This window comes from Leuciscus leuciscus (genome assembly GCF_965113295.1).
Source record: "Leuciscus leuciscus genome assembly, chromosome: 9".
Lineage (NCBI taxonomy): Eukaryota > Metazoa > Chordata > Actinopteri > Cypriniformes > Leuciscidae > Leuciscus > Leuciscus leuciscus.
Window position 1 is genome coordinate 30509676 of NC_138733.1, and position 24542 is coordinate 30534217.

The 24542-nt window shown below is 38.1% G+C and overlaps 1 protein-coding gene across 13 annotated transcripts in view; it reads left to right on the top strand.

The window, feature by feature from the left end:
* Positions 1–24542, top strand: part of robo2 (roundabout, axon guidance receptor, homolog 2) — a 436957-nt gene that overhangs the window by 361924 nt on the left and 50491 nt on the right. For 9 of the 13 annotated variants that reach the window (XM_082180883.1, XM_082180885.1, XM_082180894.1 and 6 more), the window contains 8 exons: positions 6860–7017; positions 8004–8124; positions 8476–8614; positions 15170–15306; positions 17089–17100; positions 19685–19809; positions 21008–21179; positions 24329–24534. In XM_082180883.1, the coding sequence (XP_082037009.1) occupies positions 6860–7017; positions 8004–8124; positions 8476–8614; positions 15170–15306; positions 17089–17100; positions 19685–19809; positions 21008–21179; positions 24329–24534 (1070 nt within the window). The remainder of the gene's footprint in view (positions 1–6859; positions 7018–8003; positions 8125–8475; positions 8615–15169; positions 15307–17088; positions 17101–19684; positions 19810–21007; positions 21180–24328; positions 24535–24542) is intronic. The other 4 variants (XM_082180888.1, XM_082180891.1, XM_082180884.1 and 1 more) reach the window with 1 other exon arrangement.

Consider the following 24542-nt stretch of genomic DNA (forward strand, 5'->3'; position numbering starts at 1 on the left):
GTTCCCTGCTGGAAAACCAGCTAACACCAGTATGAGTTTCCATGTTGATCCAAGCTGGTTTATGCTGATTAGTGCTGGTCTAGATAGCATTAAGGCTGATTTATACTTCTGCGTCGGACCCACGCCGGAGCCTCTACGCTGTAGGCTACGCGGTGGTTTTCATTTATACTTGTGCGTCGTTGTCCGCGTTGACGCGCAGTTACTCATGCAGAGGGAGCGTGTGAAACCCGGGGGAGGGGTTCTAGCAGACCAATCACAGCGCTTGCGGTCCGCGTAGAATTGACGCGTTGTTACGTTTTTGGAGAGTTGCACGTCAGGATACGCCGAAGGGTACGCGCGCTACACACAGCCTACGACGTAGCTACGGCGTGAGTTCGACGCAGAAGTATAAATTGGGCTTTACTCACCAGTAAAGCATGTCATTTTCTGTGATTATTTACTCTAGATCCGGTTTTGTTTTTTAAGAAACTCTATGCATTTCTTCCGTAGAACACAAAAAAGAAGTTTAGCAAAAAAAATTGTTTGTGTGTGTGATTTTCAATGAAACACAAAGCTATTGTATTGCACCAGAAGCTATTATTTTACTTTTATTTTATTTTATTTTATTTTATTTTATTTTATTTTATTTTATTTTATTTTATTTTATTTTATTTTATTTTATTTTATTTTATTTTATTTTATTTATTTTTTTATTTTGTGTTTTTATTTTATTTATCTTATTCTATTATTTTATTTATTATTTATTATTTATTATTTATTATTTATTATTTATTATTTATTATTTTTGATTTTTGATTTTTGATTTTTGATTTGATTTGATTTGATTTGATTATTATTATTGTTATTATTTTGTATATATCTTTTTGTTATTTATTTATTTTATTTATTCTTTAATTGATTTTATTTTTGATTTTTACAGAGCTGGAAAATAGGAAAACTGTATGTTTAATGCATTTTAAAACTCATAGCAATAAATAAAGGTGGTAATTTCCTGTAGCTTGTGTCTTCATAGACTCTAATTCATTCTTTGGATTACCATGGACTGAATTGTAATACTCATCAGTGATTGTGCTTCGACACATACGTAATACCACGGTATCAGCGCCCACCAGGGCTCCACACTCTGCAGCTGGTCAGAGTATCATTTTTACACAGGAAGATGGAGACATTTTGGCATCTCTTACAGACCCAGAAGTGCCTCCTTAAATGATTTTTTGGATTGAAACGTCTATAGTTGTGAACGGTGTTTAATTACCAAGTCACAGTGAAAATTAGCCACCTAGTGTCTGTGTGCATTATGCAAATGCATGCTGTTTTCAGTCGCAATTAAGTGATTAGAAAGTAGTCGTTCAGTTTTTTTTTTACCATTCTCTCCTCATCCCTCTCTCCTTCTCCCCATCTTCTTCATTTTGTCTTTGCTTTTCAGCAATATCACACTAATGAAGCTATTACTTTGAGCGAATTTTAATGAGTTTTTAGCTAACATTTTAATGAGCTATACATTACCATAAAGCCCGGGATTAGGCCAAATTGAATCTGGAAAGTGCACGTAGAGGACAGAGGAACGAGCAGGGAGGTTCATTTAGAGTTAATGTATTGTTTGTGATGAGCTTGTGTTCCGGAGCCAAGGGTCCAGTCGGCGGCGTTAGCATGGGGCGGAAGTCATTAGCGGGTTGGCTTTCGGCAGTCTTGTTAGCCTAACGTTGGAGGTGCAGCTTTTGAAGGTGAGAGGTGTTTGGTTGCCAGTACATACACCTCCATTTGTCCTTCTGTCATTGTAAGATGAAGCTAATTACAATTGCTACTTTGTAAACCTAAACTTTTGCCATTTTTACATGTGTAGTAACACATAATTTATTCCCTTTTTAAACTGTTTTGCTTATGGTCAGCACCAGTGTTGTTACACGTAACGTGAGTTATGTAATCAGATTACTTTTTTCAAGTAACTAGTAAAGTAACACATTTTAAATTTACAACAAAATGTCTAAGTTACTTTTTAAAGGAATTTCCTCAAAATAATTAAAAACAGTAAACCACAAACCTGCTGTAATTAAATCTGTTACGTAATACTTTATGTATTTGATCTCACTTTATTAACCAATGTCTTTGCTGCTGACCTTCGATTCAATTCAACCATACCAATAAGAAAAAATTGCTTTAGATAAACATCACATTTGTGTTTCTTTTTTATTGCTGAAATAAGAGTTGAACTTTCTTCTCCTGAAATCCAGAACAGCAGCACAAGTTGAAAGGTTTTTTTGAGCGGCGCCCTCTACTGGACAGGGGTAAATGTGCATTTCCTTCAGTCTGAGGCTTATTCATTTCACTTTTGGTGTGAAAGGGCCTTTACATTTGCCAAAAAAATATAACTTTTTGTTTGTTATTATACAAACTAGCAAGCCCAGCCCAGATGATAAAAAGGAAATCAAAGGTAACATAACATTACTTTCCATAAAACGTAACTAAGTAACGCTATTAGTTTCTTTTTAAGGAAGTAATGCAATATTGCTACACATTACTTTTAAAAGTAACTTTCCCCAACACTGTACACCACAATTCTTCAGATTTGACCTTTTTTTAAGTAATAGTTCACTCAAAATAGAAAATTCCATCAAGACAAGAAATGTACACTCTTTCACATGCAACTGCAATCTTCCTTGTATATTTGTCTTGTTTTCCAGTACAAAAATCTAAACATTCTTAAATCAAGATACATTTACTTGAGACACAAAATAACTTAAGAAACAGTATAAAGTATTTATAAAAGTAGTATAAAAGTCAGTATAAAAGTATCAAAATTAAATGATTTTAAGCTTAAAAAAATTAAAATATGTCTGCCAATGGGATCAGAGAAATAGACTTAAGTCAAAGGAAAAACAAGGTAATTTTTCTAACCCCCTGGAAGATATTTAAATCTTAAGTCAAGTTCTCAAATAAATATATACTGATATGTTTAGATATTTTTACTGGAAAACAAGACAAACATACTGAGGAAGTTTTTCAGTGTAAACAATGGATGAACTGTCATATATGGGTGTACAATCTCTAAGATAGCAAAACTTGAGTACTTGACACAGACACAGACTCTTTTTGTCCTTGATCACATTAGAAACGGGTTCATACTTGAACGGACAGTCAGAAATGCTCCGACAGAGATTCTCTATGGATATTGTTCTAGAGAGAATAATGTGCGTGTGGATGTGGGATAGAGGCAGCAATGTTTGTGCAGCTGTTAATGCTGCATTCAGTCCGTAGGGTGATGATGATGTTGATGAAGGCAAGAAGTGTGTGTGTGTGTGTGTGTGTGTGTGTGTGTGTGTGTGTGTGTGTGTGTGTGTGTGTGTGTGTGTGTGTGTGTGTGTGTGTGTGTGTGTGTGTGTGTGTGTGTGTGTGTGTGTGTGTAGGGCTTTATTTGCAGTGTGAGGTTGAGTAGATGGGGTTTCCAGGGGTCACTGGGGCTCTAGCTCATAACAGAACTAATATACCCTGCAAATAAATGTAACAGCTTTCTTACCCACTATGAACTGGACACATTTTCACATTACTTTTACTCACACACACACAAATAGGCATGTATACACACAGAGCCAAGGGCAGTGCAGTAGAAAAAGAAAGTGCTATTTCTCTCTCAAAGTGACATATTTGCACTCTTTCATGCGAGAGCCACATCGAAACAGCATCAACTGTAGTGAACACTTTTGAGAGGCACTCAAACGAAATGCTATCATTGCTTGTAGCATGCTTGGAAAACACTCATCTGTCCGCAGTCGTTCTCTTTTTCGCGCTCTCTCTCTTTTTCTCGATCAGTATGTTGATGTTATAAAGTGCAGTAGAAGTGTGATATTGCTCTAGGCCAGTTCTGTGCTGTAATCCCACTGTGTTCTGACCTTTGCTGGCTCTGATGCAGACACAAGCTACCAACACAAGTGCATGATGGGTAAACACAAAACAGATTTGTATGCAGAAATTAAAATATTATCCACTCTACAGGCCTGTGTGTTGGTCATGCCAATTTATATTAAAATAATTTGTTATAATTTATATATATATGTGTGTGTAATATATATATTTATATATATATATATATATATATACTGTATATATATATATATATATATATATATATAATGTTATATTTGTAACATTATATTAATAATGTTTATTTTAATATTTTAGGCATGTAGAAAACATTGTTTAAGTGAGTTTATTTATATAATTTTTAAAGTCAACTATTTTATAAAGTAAAACTTGATAAATAATATATATATATATATATATATATATATATATATATATATATATAGTTTTGTATATATTTGCAGTTCACTTCATTCATTTTAGAGTCAAACATTTTGATAAGTTTATATATTTTTGTAAGGTATAATGATTAATCAACAATATATAAACAATGAATGTTGCAGCTGTAAACTAGAACTAATTCTCATAAGTCACATGAGAGGTTTTTGGGCTATAGTACAATCTGAGTTTACATTTACAATTTTTGTCACAAAGATTTGATTTTTCTTTTAGTTGCCAAACGTGTAGCCAAAAAACAAAACAAAAGACAAAAAGGATCTCTGATATCGGGCCCTTTAATTGCCTTTGGCATTGACTATATCTGACAACTCCAAACACACTTAAGTACAAAGTAGCATCTGTCCTTTTTTTAATGATCCTCTTGGCTTCCCTCCATTGCATCTCCTCCTGTTACACTTTTCCACCGCAAAACCCTTAACTTTGCTCCGAAAGTTTTGAAATCTCGCCAGAAAAACTGCAAAGTTGCCAATGCAGCCCGAAATCAGCCCCTCCGCCCCTACCAGCCGTCCTCCAGGAGGAAGAGAAGGAATATTCGGCAGATAAGCCTCTCCTTTAGCCTCCAGCCTGACAGACAGATGCTGCTCTCGCTAGCATGCGGGGGAGGGAGACACACAATACATAAATATTAATCAGATGGAAGATTGAGAGGCTCATCGCACCCAGAGAAGAGAGAGAGAGAAGGAGAAAGAGACATGTAAGAAAGCTGAAAGTCAAGGTTTTTGCAGGGATGAAAATGTAATTATGCGTATTGAATGTCTGTATAGGCCCCGAGGCCAGAGAAAGTCGTGAAGTTAAGAAATGTAAAACTACACACACATACACAGCACTTTGTCTTATTTTGCAGCATTATTCAAAACACTAAGTATTAAACTTCAGCATGTAACTTTCCGTGCACCTACTCAATGATATCTTAAATCATGCAGTTTCTTGAGCTGAGGTATTATGTAATAGTAAGAGTTTTGCCTAGAGATGAAATGGGTAAAAACAAAGCCTCAGACTTGCAGTGAAGAAGGGACTATATCTAGCTATACCTGAACTATATCTAAGACACCAGGTTATCTTGACTGGGTCAGTAAGCAACAACATAGCAACCATCCAAAACACCCTAGCAACTGCATTGCGACACATTAACAACCTCACAAAAACCTTAGCAACTTCCTAGTCTACTTGTGGCATGTTCTACTCAGAAAATGCAAAAATTAACTGCAGTTTATCATTATTATTTAATATTTTTTATTTTGCATTATGGGAAATTATTACCCCAACCCCAAGTAGTAGTAGTAGTTTTGTTTTGTTTGTTTTGTTTCGCTTTGTTCATATATATATATATATATATGTGTGTGTGTGTGTGTATATATATATATATATATATATATATATATATGTATGTATATGTATATGTATATATGTGTGTGTGTGTATATATATATATGTGTGTGTGTGTGTGTGTGTGTGTGTGTGTGTGTGTGTGTGTGTGTGTGTGTGTGTGTGTGTGTGTATGTATATATATATATACAAAATATTTATTTATATATTTATTATTGTTATTAAGTATGTGTGTGTGTGTGTGTGTGTGTGTGTGTGTGTGTGTGATTATAATAATAATTATTATTATTATGATAATAATTATAGATGAGGCACATTCATATCAGCTGATGTGTGGTCAGGGTTCGAGTTTGAACAGCTTGAAACACAATCAGATTTCCAAGTCAGAGTGCTCTCTTTCATATTATTATTAAATCACTTTGAAGTCATTATCGAATTCATAAATCTTAACTAAGACGAGAGCATTTTTCACTATTAACACATGATCGGTAAGACAAATCCATCCTTCTGTCTCTCACAGGTCAGTGCTAGAGGATAATTACCTGCCTTATTTATTAATAAAGCGGTGTTGATGAATGTGACTATGTGTACAGATGTGTTTATTAATTCATTGCATTTATTCTTTGCTGATAATCAGGTGACCTCTTGTATGTTTTTGCTGTGGAGTTTATTGCTACATTAGTCATGGCCAGAGGCGTAGTTGGCATGATGAAAGGGTGAGCATGGTTGATTAGTTGGCAGGGATTTACCCGCCCACCCACCGCTCTGTATGTGCGTTCGTTCTTCTGACATAGAGCTGGAGGGCACAATATCTCTTCCCTCTCTCTGTTTGTTCTCCTTTCTCGATAGGGAACCCTATTAAGTCCAATTAAGTTTCCCTTGTTGTCACCCCATCGCATAAAACTCGCACACACCCTCCTGCAGACTGATGGCTTCACACACAGCGTGATTTACTGCGTCTGTCGTTCATGTGACCTTAAGTTAGGCCGAGTGGACATCACTTTTAAACAGGTGTTTCTCTCTGCATCCCTGTTGAACGTGAGCTAACATTTGAACACTGCTGGAGTGTGTTAGCATTTTAAGGGCTTAATTGAATGGCATCTGTTTCAGCAACAAAAGCACATTTATTTGTGCCTCAGGGATTGTAAGCATGACTAAATTTGAAAATGGTTAAATAATGAGCTAATCTGTTACTTTCTCTCTATCTCTCTTTCAGTGTTACGTGATGATTTCAGACAGAACCCTACGGACGTGGTGGTGGCCGCTGGAGAGCCGGCCATCTTGGAGTGTGTTCCCCCTCGTGGCCACCCGGAACCCACCATCTACTGGAAGAAAGACAAAGTCAGAATCGACGAGAAGGACGACAGGATCAAGGTGAGAACTGGAGACAGGAACGGAACTAATCATATGTAAATACTCATGAAATAAGTATTTATTTATTTACGTTTATTGTCACATTTATACTTATTTATATGGATTCATTTCGTTTCGCTTTGTTGTTTTTTTCGCTTTGTTTTGTTTTGTTTGTTTTTGTTTTGTTTCATTTTGTTTCGTTTTGTTTCGTTTTGTTTCTTTTTGTTTCGTTTTAGTTTGTTTTGCAAAGACATTGTAAATCTGAAGGAAAACCAAAACCAAACATGTTTTTGCCACTGAATAAATCATAAAAAAGTTAATTGCAACTTTATATCATGCAATTCTGACTTTATAACTTGCATTTGCGAGTTATAAAGTCAGAACTGTGTGATATATTCGCAATTCTGAGAAAAGAAGCCAGAATTGCAAGATATAAACTCGCGATTGCAAGAAAAAAAAGTCCGAATTGTGACTTTCGGAATTAGTCGCAATTACATTTTCAAATTTTTTTTTATTCCATAGTTAACTGTAATAGTTAAAATGATATATCAATGAACAATCCATCTACAGCATTTATTAATCTGAGTTAATGTTAATCTCGACATTGCCTAACACATTGTTAAAATTTAAAAATTTTATCTGTTAATATTAGTTAATGCACTGTGAAATAACATGAACATGTTTAACTAACAGTAGCAAAGGTTAATGCATGTAAAAAATATATTGCTTGTTTACTTAAGTTAATGCATTAATTAATGTTAACAAACCTTATTGTAAAGTGTTAGCATTTTTTGCAACAAAGAAAGCCATATTTGAGGTGTGAAATAGTGGTTAATGATCTGGCCTTGAATCTAGACGATTAGGCTACATGTTCAAAACCAGCAAAAGTTGAATCATAAACCACATCTATTCTGCCCTTGAGCAAAGCACTTAACTTAAGATAGTGTCTGAGTAACTTATCGCATGAGGTGTTGCAGAGATCGTAACGTTCCAGTGCTCTCTTTCAGATCCGCGGAGGGAAGCTGATGATCTCCAACACGAGGAAGAGCGACGCTGGTATGTACATCTGCGTGGGCACCAACATGGTCGGAGAGAGAGACAGTGAGACGGCCCAGGTCACTGTGTTCGGTACGTGCTAATTCTGATCTCTGACATTTCAAACCACAAAAAAAAGTCTTTCACAAAATGTTTCAATCATGCCCTGAACATTTTTAACATGCTTTTGTAAACAAGCAAGTTTGAACGATTCCAATTTTACCATCATGAGAGAATGTGTCATGTTTAACTCCTCTATTATGCTTGAGTCGTCAAGTTAGTCATAAAACATGCTGGGACTGGACACAAAAAAGCGTATTATACTCTTACACAATAACACAAATCTCCGTGAGAGCTTCTGGTTCGGTGACTCAATGCTGAGTCACAGCAAGCGAATGAGGTCTCAGCGTCCCTCATGTCCTTTTTCATTGGCATGTCTTTCAGAGAGACCCACGTTCCTACGACGGCCCATTAACCAGGTGGTTCTAGAGGAAGAGGCGGTGGAGTTTCGCTGTCAGGTGCAGGGAGACCCACAACCATCCGTCCGCTGGAAAAAAGATGAAATTGACGTCCCCCGCGGGAGGTGAGACTTCTGGTGATCTAAAGCATTATTTCAAATGTCTGATCGTATAGGCATCTGTGATGTAGGTGTTGAGCTCCATGCCAGGGCCCATTTTCTGAAACACACAAGCTCTCTCGCGAGGCCCCCTGCAGATAGCGTAAGCCAGAGCTGCGTCGTGGGCCTCATTCTTTCGCTCCGTGCTGAGGCCCTGAGGTAAAGACAGGTGAGGCTGCAGGTGGACCGGGGCAGGTGAGGCTCTGGCACTGCTAAAGAGAACTTACTCACCCTCAGGCCTCTTCATTTCAAAACTGTGATCGTGAGATAAAGAGAGGGAGAGAGGACGAGAACACTTCTGACAAAGATCATCCTTCAGGCGGTACACACAAATAAAAAGATTTAGTCACGGAGCAGATACATTGTGTCAAAAGCAATAAATCTGGAATCGAATTCGTAAAAAAAACGACACAAGATTAGATAGGAAATGATCACAAGACTGAGGATTTTCATCTGATTGGTTTGCTGGTACTCTTTCAAAGAAAGTGCTACGGTGTGTTTTTATTGATGATTTAATTCAAATCTGATTTAATGTATAATATCCTTCAAAAGTATTTTTAAAAGCTTTTTTTTTTTTTTTTTAGCAAGGATAGATTTAATTTATCTAAATTGACAGTAAAGACATGCATAATGTTCTGTTTCAAATCAGTTGAACTTCCTATTTACCAAACATTCCTGAAATTAATGTATCAGTCTTCAACATTGATAATGATTAGAAATGTTACTGAGCATCAAATCATCATATTAGAATGATTTCTGAAGGATAATGTGACACTGAAGACTGGAGTAATGATGATGAAAATTCTGCTTTGACATCACAGGAATAAAATATATGACCCTGGACCACAAAACCAGTCACATGGGTCAATTTTTGGGGAATTGAGATTTATACATCACGGAAAAGCTGAATAAATAATCTTTCCATTGATGTATGGTTTGTTAGGATAGGACAATATTTTTCAAAAAATATTTTTGAAGTTATTTAAAGTTGTTTGAAGTTGTCCATTTATGTTCACAAAAATGAATGTTTTATATATTTACGGTAGGAAATTTACAAAATATCTTCATGGAACATGATCATTACTTAATATCCTAATGATTTTTGGCATAAAAGAAAAATCGATAATTTTGACCCATTCAGTGTATTGTTGGCTATTGCCACAAATATACCCGTGCTACTTGTAATTGGTTTTGTGATCCAGGGTGACCTATATATTATTATTTATTCTTAAAATAGTATATTCAGTTATGTAGTAACAATATTTCAAAATATGCTCTTTTACCATATTTTTGATCAAATAAATGCAGCCTCGGTGAGCAGAAGAGACTTCTTTGAAAACCATTAAATAAATCTTACCAACCCCAAACTTTTAGAAATTGTTATGTATATATAAAGGATTACCATATTCATATACTCTGCTTGATTTCAGGTGTTTTCATGGTATTTCATGCTTCTTCTGAAAATGCCATGCTACATGGCCACAAAAACACAGTGTATGTGTTGTAATATGTGTTGTAATACAGTGTCCAAAACCCAGAGTAAAACCAAGTGAGTTATTTGAAGTATTAAAATAAATATTCACCACTGCATCAGCGACCGAGACTGCTCCGAACAGGTGTGTGTCCTCAGCCAGCAGATAAGGCTGTGTATTTTGAGTGCTATCATGCCTTGTTTGTTTGTCTGTGTCTGTGATATGCTTCAGGTCAGCGGGCCACATGCTCTCACAACAAGCACGCAGACTAAATAAACTGTGCAGAAATGGAGAACGTTGGAAAAGTATTCCAAACTACTCCTTTCCAGCAATTCTGAAAGGCCATTGTTTTCAGATTATGTCTGAATATTTACTATAAAATGGTATAGTGTGGTTGAATTTGTGTCATTTATCACGATTATATTCTGTCCTGTAGTGTCCAAATGCTACATGTAATAAACTCACAAAGATTAAGATGTAATTACTTTACCATGCTCCCTCCATCAGATCACGAATGCCATTCCGTGCATTTCCGTGAAGACTTTTCTTGGTTTATTAGTTTTGTAAGAAACAATTATATCAATCTACATTATTCAGCTGTCAGTTAAAACACACATAGTAATTAATTCAGCGAGTGCGACAATCAGCGTATCTGTCAGGTAATAATTCAACACGCTTCTTCTCTTTTCTTTCCAAGAAGCATATCCAGAAATTAATTAGGTTTCGAAAAAGAAACAATGACAATCTAATAATTAAATAACTCGCAGACGCGCTGCACGTAATTACCACAAGACCCAGACTCGACAAAACACGTGTCGCGCGGTCTTATTTTATTTCCTGTCTCTGAAACGGCAGATTATTTTAATTTTGACATTCTCAGCTGTCACCCGTTGTGCAGAGTCACTTGTATTTTCCTCATCGTCTCTCTTTCTCATGACTGTAGATGTCTGACTCCAAAGAGCTGGCGTATGTGGTAAATAACAGGTTAGCAAGCAGTTGACCTTCAGGTTCAACATTCACACATGTGCAACACGTTAACCCATAACTCAACTTTTTAGTAACATTTAAATGGTGAAAACCTTTGGAGAAGACATCGGTTTCAACTAAACAGTTGATGGACCCCATTGACTTCCATATTATTTTGTTTCCTACTATGGAAGTCAATGGGGTCCATCAACTGTTTGGTTACCGACATTCTTCAAACTATCTTTTTTTTTGTGGTCCGAACACTAAATCTTTTTCTTGTCGATATTGAATTCTCTTGCAGAATTTCACAAGCTTCTGCTGCTGTCAGGATGCCTGTGATGTTCATATAGAGATGAGATATGAACGCATTAGCTTGTCAAAGTAACACCAGGCCATTTGGCGCAGACTTTCACACAAACTCTGAGCTCCAAGTACGAATTAACAAGGAAAAGACACTTAAAAGCTGTGTCTGCAAATGTTTACACCCCAAATCTGTCAGCAACGCATGCCGCGTAATGTGTGTGTGTTGTTTAGAGACCAATGGAGTGTAGTGTATCCTCAGCATTGCCTTTCTTCATGTGTAATTGCATTCCTCTCTTAATAGAGAACAGATCCAGCTTAAAGAGGAAGCACATACAGAGCGCTACTGTTTTCTGTGTGTGTGTGTGTGTGTGTGTGTGTGTGTGTGTGTGTGTGTGTGTGTGTGTGTGTGTGTGTGTGTGTGTGTGTGTGTGTGTGTGTGTGTGTGTGTGTGTGTGTGTGTGTGTGTGTGTGTGTGTGTGTGTGTGTGTGTGTGTGTGTGTGTGTGCGTATGCGTGTGTGTGTTTCTCGTTTTTACCAGGCTCGTTTCATGCAATATTTAGTCTTAGTGGTTGAAAATCTGATTAGCATCTGTTTATGTTGTTTCTTTAATCTCCGTCTCTCACTCTCTCTTTCTGTATTCAATCATGTCAGACTTTGCCTCCGGCTCTGTCAGAAAGACGCTTGATACATCGGAGTGTTTAGCTTCTGTGCAGTGTCATTCTTCTTCCGTTTTCATTCAAACAGTATCAGCTTTATTCTCAAAAACCTGACTTATCATATGCATTTTCATCATAAGTTTTGGATCGGTAAGATTTTAAACGAAGTCTCTTCTGCTCACCAAGGCTGTATTTATTTGATTAAAAATTGAAAAAAAACCTGTAATATTGTGAAATATTATTACAATTTAAAACAGCTGTTTTGTATGTGAATATATTGTACAGTGTAATTTATTCCTGTGATCAAAGCTGAATTTTTATCATCATTACTCCAGTCTTCAGTGTCACATGATCCTTCAGAAATCATTCTAATGTGATTAGAATAACCATTTATTATTATAATCAATGGTAAAAACTGTTATTTACAGGATTCTTTGATGAATAAAAAGTTCATAAGAACAGCATTTATCTGAAATAGAAAGTTTTTGTAACATTAAACACTACCGTTCAAATGTTTGAGGTCTGTAAGAATTTTTATTTTATTTTTGGGGGGAAATAATAAAATACTTGTATTCATCAAGGATGAATTAAATTGATCAAAAGTTACAGTAAAGACATTTACAATGTTGAAAAAGATTATATTTTAAATAAGTTCTTTAGAACTTTCTATTCATCAAAGAATCTTGAAAAAAATGTACACATTTTCAACATTGATAATAATAATTAATATTTTTTTGAGCATCAAATCATCATATTATGATTTCTGAAGGATCATGTGACACTGAAGACTGCAGTAATGATGCTGAAAATTCAGCTTTGATCACAGGAATAAATGACATTTTAAAATATATTAAAATAGAAAACAGTCACTTTAAATTGTCATAATATTTAACAATATTACTTATATATATATAAATGCAGCCTTGGTGAGCAGAAGAGACTTATTTTAAAAACATTAAAAATCTTACCGATCCAAAACTTTTGACTGGTAGTGTATACATAGTGCTTATTTTTATTTTTTTTAAATAATGAAAATTAGGATGAAAATACATAAAAGAAAAAGAATGCAAATGTTCTTCTTGATATCTCTTCATATATAACATAAAGAAGCGCACATTCTGTGAATTGATTGTTGAAGAATAATCCTGATCTTATTGGTCCTCGTGTCAGGGATCCCGTCTCCTGCGCCACATGGCATGCTCTCTGAGCCATGCTTCCCGTGGAAGGGCGGATCTGGAGTGACAGACAGCAGACATAGTGTTGTCTAGCTGTCAGACGAGAAGCTCCATGGCACAACGCCCTCTCAGACTGGCTCACAGACACGCATGCACACTCCAGAAATCCCAATTATAGCAACATACTACAAAGAAGACCAACCTGCAAGGCCTGTCAACTTCTCAGGCGCACTTTCACCTCACACACACTCGCACACAGCTCATCACCTTTGGCTGTCAGTTTCCAGGACATAGTGTTCCTGAAGTACCTAGGAGCTGCCAGAGAGGTGCAGATCAATACGGGCTGGATTTCTACATCTCAAATCCCTCTCTGTACAGTCTGACCTGGAATTGGCCTGTTTCTCTGATTAGCTCCCAGATACACCCACTTCTCTCTCACACACACATATCGGACGCCTCATAAATATTGGAAGCATCTGCGGTTCCAGTTGAAAGCCTCCTCCTTCTCTGTAGAGTGTGTCATTGTTGAATAATTGATCTTTTGCTGTCAGCAATAAAAAAAATGCAGTGTTTCTATACAGTTCTTTCTGATTATACTAGATTTTTTTTAAATCTGGTATTCTAGATAGCATCTGCTATGATGCAGTTTTCATTTTAATGGACACAAGTGTCATGGTTTTATATTCGTTTCATATTTCAACACTGACCGTTGATCAAATGTGAACTGGTGATAGTTTCTTATTCCATGAGATCATTTTGGTATTTCCTTCCAGTCTTCAGTGTCACGTGATCCTTCAGAAATCATTTTTATTATGCAGCTCAAGAAACATTTCTTATCAATGTTAAAGGGGTGGTTGATCATGATTTCACTTTTTTAACTTTAGTTAGTGTGTAATGTTGCTGTTTGAGCATAAACAACATCTGGCAAGTCACGATGCTCAAAGTTCAAAGCAAAGAGAGATATTTTCTTTTAAGGACTACAACAAACGGCTGGTAGGGACTACACAACATTCCTCTCGGGTTAGTGACATCACTAACCCTAAAATTTACATAAACCCCGCCCCCGGAACACGATTTATGGATTATCATGATAGAATATGCTAATCAATGACTAGAAGATAGTTAACTCCACATCAGCTGCATAAATTTAAACATAAACAAAAAGTTTTAGAAATTTAGACATTTTTGAAAGTTGACATTTTCAGGACACAAGCTGTTGTAGCTCCGCCCCCCGTGCTGGGAGCAGCTGCTCATTTGCATTTAAAGGGACAGACACAAAAACGGTGCATTTTTGCTCACCCTTGAAAAGTGACAACTTTAACATGCTATATAAGAATATCTGTGGGGTATGTTGAGCTAAAACTTCACATACACACTCTGGGGACATCAGAGACTTATCTTACATCTTGTACATTATACCACCCCTTTAAAACTTTTTTTTAATATATATACTCAAAAGAAAAGCATAGTTTTTAAAATAATATAAATATGTTTTTAAATAATATACAGTATATATCACAAATCTAATGCATCCTTGCCTAATACAACTTAATTTCTATTTTAATTGCTTTAAAAAAATAAATAAAAAAAACTCTCACTGAGTCCAAACTTTTGATTGGTAATATATACTATAGTACATTTTACGTTTATATAGACAACGCTATTTCACGACCAATTCATACGAATTCGTACGAGTGAGTAAAAGGTGGCTAATTCGTACGAATTCGTATGATTTGTCTAAACCCCAGTGATGGGTAGGTTTAGGGGCGGGGACAGGTGTAGGTCATTCGTACGAATTCATACGAACTGGGCAACTCATAAAATATCTACGATTTAGCAAAAATCGTACGAATTCGTACAAATTAGCCACCTCGTAAAATGCCGTGAGATCGGTTTGATATAGGCAGAAGTTGTCTATTGCTATACTTATTTACTGTTTGTGTGTTTCAGGTATGATATTAAATATGATAAAGATGACTACGTGCTGAGGATAAAGAAGGCAGCAGCGAGTGATGAAGGAACGTTCACCTGTGTAGCAGAGAACCGAGTGGGCAAAACAGAGGCGACCGCCACCCTCACAGTCAGAGGTCAGTTGAGTACCCAAGTCTACCACAGAAGTGAAATCACACTGCTTACAACTTTAGAGCCTGACAGAGTGGTTGGTTGTCTTCAAAAATTTGCATTTCATCAAACTGTTTCAAAGCAACTCATGCAATCAGCTTGCTCGAATGCTTTTGATTGCATCATTGATTACTAATTACTGTTTTTGATTACTTGATTATAATTATTGATTGCCGAATTCCTAAATGTTGCCCCCTGCTTAAGGTGATTAAATCAATTAATAATATAATATAATGTAATATAATATAATATAATATAATATAATATAATATAATATAATATAATATAATATAATATAATATAATATAATATAATATAATATAGTGATTTGTATTTAAAAATATCTATTAAATTAGTGCATCTCAGAAGCCCAACAATGTGTTTGTGCTGACCTGGGTTATTTGACTCTATCATAAGGTTTTACTTCACTGGAAATCAATAGCGGTATAATGTATGTTGGTGTAGTCTCAGTCTGAAAGAGTGAGATAACCTCCTGACGGGTCTCAAATGAACTCCTGAAGTGTAATTTAGGTGGGGAGTGAGCTTGCCCTGAGCGACAATGCTTTTTATTATTTACACTCCCTAGAATGGAGGCCACCAATAACCCTCCCCCTGCACACACATAAACACACACTATCTCCTCAGTTCCACTGTGGCACTCTGGCCCATACCAGCGAAACCATTTCACAGTTTACTGGTGCAGACCGACCTCTGAAAGCTCAGCTTGGGTGGGCAGGGTTAATAAAACAATTTTTTTTTATTTTCGCCATAATCTCCCCTCTTTCCCCTTCCACCTCTTCTCCGTCTCCCTTCTCTTCTCACCACATTAAATCAAACTGCTTAGATGCTCTGTGGAGGGCTTTAAAACCTCACATAGGGGGGTTTTTGGTGGCCTTCATGAGGGGGCTGAAGCTGCCAATGGAGACAGCCGTCAAGTTTCAGCCCTTTTGAAAGCAGGATTTACAAGCGAACACAGTTCAGCCATGAAGGGATGTGTGAGGATCCAGAGTGGAGGGGTTTTACACAGGCTCCCTTTCAAGAGCGAGAGACAGAGGAGGGAAGGAAGGAGAGGACAGCACTCTGAGCATGATTGCACCCTCTTAATGTCAATATGGCATAGGCTCCCCGACAGCTCCACTACTGCATTAAATATGAACTGCTTTATTGTCAGCTATTTTCTCTTGGCCATTCCATCAATATTGTCCACATTCTGTCTCGCCGGTTCAGCTTCCTCCCTGAGAGCTCTGTATATAGACCATTATTGCAGGTGAAGCAGATCTCATAGCCTGAATTTTATCCCGGACAAGCCCCCATTTTTAATGTCTTAATATGAAAATAGATACCTGTCAGTTGGGGAGGAGAGAGAAGACTGCTGATTTTGCTTTTCTTAGCTCTCCACATGCTCACACAGTAAAACTAAACATTATACTATTTTGCCAGCAGGTGGCGCTGGTCTGGATTAACATTTTTGTCCATATTTTTGAAGATTTCAGTCCACATCGGAGTTGAAAAATAAAATACATTGCATTCCTCCTCTCCTCCTCGCATCTCTGCTGTGGAATCTGTGTCCACCGACCAACACAGTGCTGAAATTATGTGCCCAAAAAACACATTGCCATTGTTCATTCTGAATTTAATTTATTTTGTTCTTAATTCTTTTCACTTTCTTCTTTGTTCGTCCTTTCTGTTTGTGTCTATCTTTTGTTCATTTTTTTGTTGTTTTCACTCCACCATTGTTGTGTCTTCAGCTCGCCCTGTCGGTAAGTACCCATCCCAGTCACTCCTTCATACTGCATGTGTTCCCTCTGCCTTCTGTGCTTCTTCCTCCCTTCCTGCTACACACACACACACACACATAGTATGTGGTGGCTCAACTGTAGAGGTTCAGTATTTCTCTTTCCTATCCTGATAAACTTGATAGCTCTTAACTAAGGTAACAAAGTAGAGTTATGTCCTGTACTAACCTGTGGCTGTACTAACTACCTTTATTTTAGAACTTTAGGACTAAAAAAGCTTACTAGATTAATGTGATGGGTGTGTGATATTTTCTTTTTTTCTTAAAACTTGTGACTTCTGCTTAATGGATATAATTCAGCAGCAACACACACAGCCATCTGGGCTTACATTTGGCTGAGATGAAATACCTTGAAACTCTTGTGTTCCAGTGGTTCTTCGATTAGTCATGACAGTTTCTGTTTATTTTACTGTCTGTGTGTGCATTTTGGAGAGAGTGTGCATGCTTTTTTCCTGTTGTTCTCATGTGTGTTGACTTACAGCTCTCAGAAGTGTGTTTAGTCGTGAACTTTCTCCAGTATGGAGCAGATGTGCGCTGTCATGAATTAAATATAGGAGCTGATTAGCTATTCTGCTCTTCTCAGGACTGCATTCTCCCTGCAGACCCTGCAAGAGTGTGTATTATTCACACAACACACATGCATTAAATAATAATATACCAGATACGCAATCAAATGCAATCACAGTTTATTTATGACTAGCTTTGTTCTACTCTTTAGAAGCCTCTAGGGAACGAATAGACTTGGGATGTGTCCGTGTGTGAGTGTTTTCCTCCCCTCTTGGCCAAAAAGGACTTTAACACTCAACTGCACAATGAAGTTGAGCGTCCAAGTCATTAAACAATCACTTTGAGTGAGTGGCATCGGTGAATGCCCATCTTTTATGCCCACTCCCTCCAATGCAAAATAAAAGCTTTGGAGTAGAATGAAACCGGGGCAATCTGTGATTTAAAGCTTTTGTGTGATGCCCAAACTCACAGAAGTGCCCGCGCCACCGTGCGCCCAGATTGGGAATCCTGTAAATCTCCCACCATCTGTAACTTGCCTGAATGTGTCAGCCTTAGTCAAGTACAGCCTCACAAAAAAGGGATCAGCCACATAAATCACAAACACTTGCAGACTTCTCTTGTCCACAGTTGCCAGCTGCACAGGCAGTAGAGGGGCTCATTTAGGGATCAGAATGAAGGGGAGAGTGTTTTTCCACGATCAGACCTTTTCTTTTTGTAGATGGGCGCACCGTGAGTAATGGTTCCCGTGCTAAACGAACTCAACTGTTTGGAGTCCTGCGTCTGGATTTATTGTTGTGGCTACAAGTATAAAACAAATACACTGTCAAAATGTTCAAATTATGTGATAGTTGTTGTTTTTTGTCCAAATTCATGACTTCTTTGAAACTCATGACTTAAAAGTATCAACTTTTACCAGTAGTAAGTTCCGTGTTTTCTTTTGCTCGGTTAAAAAATGATTGATTGTAGGGTCACAGTCTAGAGTTTCTAGCAGAAGAAAATCATTTTTTATTTGGGTCAGCTAAAGCATTTATTCCTCAAAATAAAAACCTTTGCTTCTCGAAACTCCCTAACTGTATGTTCTCCAGTGAGTGGTACCGCTCTGCAAAAGCATTTTATCTTCTCACAAACTCCAGCTGCCATTCCCTGCCTTTGAAGACTCTGACAAACCTTTTTTAGATGGTTGGTGCCCTAACCTTCTCATTAAGGAGAAAGTAGCATTGACTCCAAGTCAAGGGGAAACTTTGGAACCCTGTTCCTGAATTCTGATGCCATTTTAAGGTCAGATTAGACAGGGAAAGCAGGGAAGATGGCACTTTTAATTGGTTTATTTGAATATGCTCTGCAGGAATGTTGGCTGAGTTTCTGTGCCGGGTGAGTTGAGAGGTTAAAAAATACTTTTCTAAGTGTGACGCATTAGGCGTGAGAAAATTCTCGTTCTGTGAGAACTTGACCCAAGTTGGCTCTTAGAATAGAGAATGATGTCCATTAAAAGGCCAACAGTCAATTCAATGTTTTCCAAGCTTGTCCAGCTTGTCCAGCTTGTGAGCTCTGCTTGTCTTCGATACAGAAATAGAAACTGCTTTGTGTTCTTAGAGTAAATAGAGTCGAGTATTTAAAGCCACTTACAAAAGAAGTGTCCACGTTCACGGTGTGGTGTCCTCACATAGCTTTTCCTCTCCGTGTGTCCTGACCGGAATGACCCACCCTTCCCTCTGGTGTTGTGACCGCAGCACTGCTGTGCCTGAAAGCTGCCCGTCATTCATTCAGTACGGCCATCTGCGGGCTCACCTGGATGAATGGCTTCCTGTGGTTGCTGTTGCTGTCCTTTCTGTTTGTGGTCAAAGCAAACAGATAAAGCAAGAGGCCGAATGCTGTCGGAAACGGGCTGATGCATGGAAGCTCTGTCTCAGTGACCTCGGCAGTCAATGCCTGTGGATGCTTGACGTTTCCCACTGACTGACAATGATCAGCGTGTGTGTGTCGTGTGCATTTGATTGTCTGAGGGTATGGTGTAATGTTCATGTTTTTGGTTCTTGACTCAGCTGCACCACAGTTCGTGATCAGACCGCGGGATCAGATTGTGGCGCAGGGACGGACAGCCAGTTTCCCATGTGAGACGAAAGGGAACCCACAGCCGGCGGTCTTCTGGCAGAAAGAAGGAAGTCAGGTAATAGCACATTTTTCTCTCTTTAACCTACTATTATTTTTTTGTTGAAGCTTTGGGCTAGTGGTTACCACACATGCTCCAGGGAGACTGACGCTAATAGACAACAAAATGGGTGAACATATACCTCAAACTCATATTGAAGAAGAGATATAAATCATATCTAGGTGTGGGCCACCAAGCAACCATCCAAAAGACCTTAGTAACCGCATAGAACATGCTATAGCATGGGTAAGCTAGTTGAAAGTATACTATTTAAAAGTCTATTTAAATTGGAAATATAGGAAGATTTGAGCCTTAATCCTAATGTTAAATGCAGTATAGCCCTTTATATTACACTTTCTGTCCTACTATTCCTCTCTTAAGTAAGATATGAAGGTATTTGTTAAAAGGCGAAATTAAAGCAGTTATTGAGTCATTAGCGCTGAGAGAAGCCTCTCAGTCACACTTGAGGATAATGGACCCAACATCTATCATGTGTGAGAGGCTAATTAAAAAAGAGCAAAAGAAAGAAAGAAAAAAAAACATAATTTGGAGCATAATTTGGAGCATTAAAGTCATTAGGTGTAATTGAATCCAGCTAATGCCTTTCAGTTTCTGTCGGTCAGCTATGAGGACTCCGAAATCAAAAGAGAGTGAAAGAGAGAAAATGAGAGGAAGAGTGGAGAGATCTCAAGGATATAAAACCTGAGGTAAATGTGAGGGCTCTGTCAATGACGGCCATTAATGAACCCAGCTTGTTATCTGGCATAATTAGCAAACGGGCTAAACCGGCCGCTGGTGGTGAATTAGCTTTGAATCACCTGGCCTCCTCGCTTTGCAACAGATTTCATTTCAAACACGACAGCCATGTCAGACAGAGTGAGTAAACAACGCAGCCCAAAGCAATTACTGCAGTCATTTGGACACAATGGATACTCACAGTGAGCTATATACACAGTCAGGGTTAGCACAACCGTTAGCAAGAGCTCTATCTTCAGTGAGCCACTGTTCCGTAATTTTGAATATTTACAGTCACGCTGTCATAATTCCTTTCAGATATTGGTTGTTTTAATAGTTGACAATAGTGATAATTTACCACCTCTAATGCAAAATGTTTTCCCTGGTGTGTTTTCTATTCAAATAATGGTGGGTTTGAGGTAGAGAATTTCCCCCGGAAATGCTATTCACACTTTGTTTCTTGTTTTCTTTGTTTGTGCAGAACCTTTTGTTTCCAAATCAACCGCAGCAGCCCAACAGTCGCTTCTCGGTGTCGCCCAGTGGAGATCTGACCATCACGGCAGTCCAGCGGGCAGACGCGGGGTACTATATCTGCCAGGCCCTGACGGTGGCGGGCAGCATCCTGGCCAAGGCACAGCTTGAGGTCACAGACGGTAAGCACTGGGGTGAATTGGACCATAACAGGGCTTTGGAAATATGGATGGATTCTTACCTAGCTGGTGTTTCATTCTGCTTTGTTTTTAGATTCAGGAGTAATATTCTTAATATTTGTTTTTTATGAAGCAATTCAGTTCCTTCTTACTTAGGAAATGTAAATAACAAACCTATCCAGCCCAGTTTTCAGTTCAGTCATTTTCAAAACGGTCCTGTTTAAAAATACATTTGAATTCATTTAGATAATTATTAGAATTAAATTGTATTTTATTTTTTGTAATACATTTTATAATTCTTAATATTGCATTTTTGTATTTAAATATAACATTTAAGGAGTACCCCATTCCTTCCACCAATGATTTTTGCATTAGATGGGCAATCTAACTATGCAGCAATTTTAAAATACTATCTTTTTTATTTATATTTTTACATTTTATGTTTTACACGACATTGGTTAAGCCTGTGTTATAATTATGTCGCTCTCTACCATTCACCATCGCTCTCTTTTCACCACTCTTTCATTTTCCCTCATTCATATGTCAGTGTCAGCCTACACATTTCACACCTGACACAAACGAAGGCCTCAATATCTCCATACAAAAGTGCTGGCAGAAAGATAAATGTCATATAAAAACCACTTCTGTTGCCTCTGGATCCACATTAAGAGCTGAATTGGAATGTGGCCTTGAGCTCTCCCCGCTCTGCATTGATTCTGCCTCGCTATGTGAAATGAATAGCAAGCCTGACGACCCTGAATTCTGCTCGCGTTTGAATATTACAGGAGCACGTCTTTGTGAACTTCTCTTGACAGGAGGAAAACTTAATTTCAGCTCGAGAAGGGAGTGAAAACAGCCGTCCTTGAAAACTTCAGATACTGATGATGGAAAAATTGCTTTGGCAACAAAGCGTGTTTTGGGTTGTGTAATTTTTTTCTCAAAAGGAAAAAAGTTGCAAAAGAAAGTCAGTTTGAATGAACTTTTCAACTACATCTTTAGTCTAACAGTAGAATGTAATTCTTTTAAAAGGTGACAGCTGTTACGGTTGACAGCAAAGCATATAAATTAACCGATCTTGTCTGAAAAACCGCATATGACCTAGACTGCCGTAAACAGCTCTTACTCAGAATGTAAGTGTGTGTGAGATGTTGTGTGAGATGTTGTGCAGGATGACAGAGAAGAGGGATGACAGGAACGAAAGAGGAAGAGGGTCACGGCCACACCTGTGCCGGAGGAAGAGTGTGATTTAGTGGCTGTTGAGGTGGCAAAGAGAGCTGGACAAGTTCAAGGAGAGATTTGATGAAAAATGGCTGCTGCCAGACGGCACCAAGGCCTTCACTTCGCTGTCTGAAACCGTCCCGTCAAATGAACAGAATTCCATCATGTTCCTACAACACACAACACACACATCATATTCTATCAGTCTTAGTATACTCACACACAAATCAGACTTGCTAGTAGACACTGCAATAGTAGACACGTTAAATAATTGTATATTCTGCAGTTCTTTAGAAGATTATCATGAACATAAGATCTAGTCAGTGCAAATTCAAATGCAACAGCGCAACAGTAAAGACTCAGAGGATGCAGCTTTAATCCAAATACAGCCATTATGCTTCATCAGTCTCTATCTGTCTGCACATACATCTCTGGGGTTTATGCTGGCCTGATGGATGCGCCTGCAAAGCACTCTGGGGTTTAAACTCCGTGCGGGGTAATCCACATTGATGAATTAGGATGGCAACTCTTCATCCCTGAGCCCAAATGAGGCATTCCGATGGAGATTTGGACAATATAAATACCATCCTTTATTCAGAGCGAGACAAATAGTAACGCAACAGAGAATGGATGAAGACTGCATTTGAAGCTGTATTTAAGGGTTAGAGGTGCAGTCTGTAATTAGCGCCCACCGGCTTTTCCCTCATTAATTCACACCTGCTAATTAATGTGTCCTCAGTGGGGCAAGGGACAGCACACGGCTGTGATTATTATATTATTATTATTAGTTAGAGAAATGAATGGTTGGTGCCACTCAATGGGGCGTTTGATGCCCATTTGTACATCAGAACACACCAATATGCCTGTGTTTATTATAAATGATATATATATATATATAGATATAGATATAGATATATTCACCCTATTGTAGTCAGTCAAAAATCTGTACACTATGAGATGAAAATAGATGGAAAGCTTATGAACAGCCAAACATGATTAACCCATCATTATAAACGTATAAAAACACAAAAGTATTAAATAAACTCTGTGCTCTAGGATGGTGGCTTCATGTTTTGAGAAGCAGTTTAGACTCATAAACTTCTTTGGGGGACGTACTCTTAGCCAGCTTAACCACACTCGCTCTGATAGTCGGATGCATAGTAATACATGAAATTTTACTCAGAGTCTGGTTCCTAAATGAAGGATCCCAGGCACTAAATGGAAGCTACAAAACCACGTCACTGCCACATCAGTGAGCTAGAAACCAAGACTCAGCGTTTCTCCCAGTTTTTCCCAGAATGCTTGGGGGGTAGACGCTGCCCTGTGGTGCAACCACAAAATGTGCATATAACCCCGATACGTCCAGGAATAAGGCAATCATGGCTTCATCCTGCTTCCTGTGCCACACGAGCATGGCCACAATGTTAATGTTTCCAGACACTTTTAATGACAAACACGTTCTTGCTGTCCTGTGCTAAAGCAACAGATGATGTTATAAGGGCTGTTAGTGTCATGATGTCATAATCTGTGGATAAAATATTATTGTAGATGGACAAGCATGACATTTGCTACCAATCTCCAATGTTATAATTTCAGTAGTAAAAGTAGAAACCAACTCAAAGCCATGGCCTATAGTTATTAGCACAATGTGCTCCAGACTTGTTGAGTCATTGCACTCGCACAGGAAATGTTTCAGATCTGGATTGTGTTGAGGTCCGGACACATTCTCACTCTCTCTTTCTAATTATTTCCTGTCTCCTCTCTGCTTTCTCTTTCCACATCCCAATGTTTGGGCTATCTATCCATCCATCGATCCATCCATATCCATCCATCCATTAAAATTATAAGAATTGGGATGCCTCCCTTCTAACACAGTATGACCAATTAGGTGGGCTTAATTATTGTTCTTTCCTCCCTCTTTCTCTCTTGTTTAGTGTTGACCGATCGTCCTCCCCCCATCATCCGGCAGGGTCCAGCTAACCAGACTCTGGGTGTAGACAGTGTGGCCCTTCTGAGGTGCCATGCATCTGGAGAACCGGTTCCAACCGTCAGCTGGCTGAAGGACGGGGTCAGTCTGCTGGGGAAAGACCCTCGTATGTCCCTGCAGGACCTCGGCAGCCTACAGATCAAGGGTTTGCGGGTGAGTCT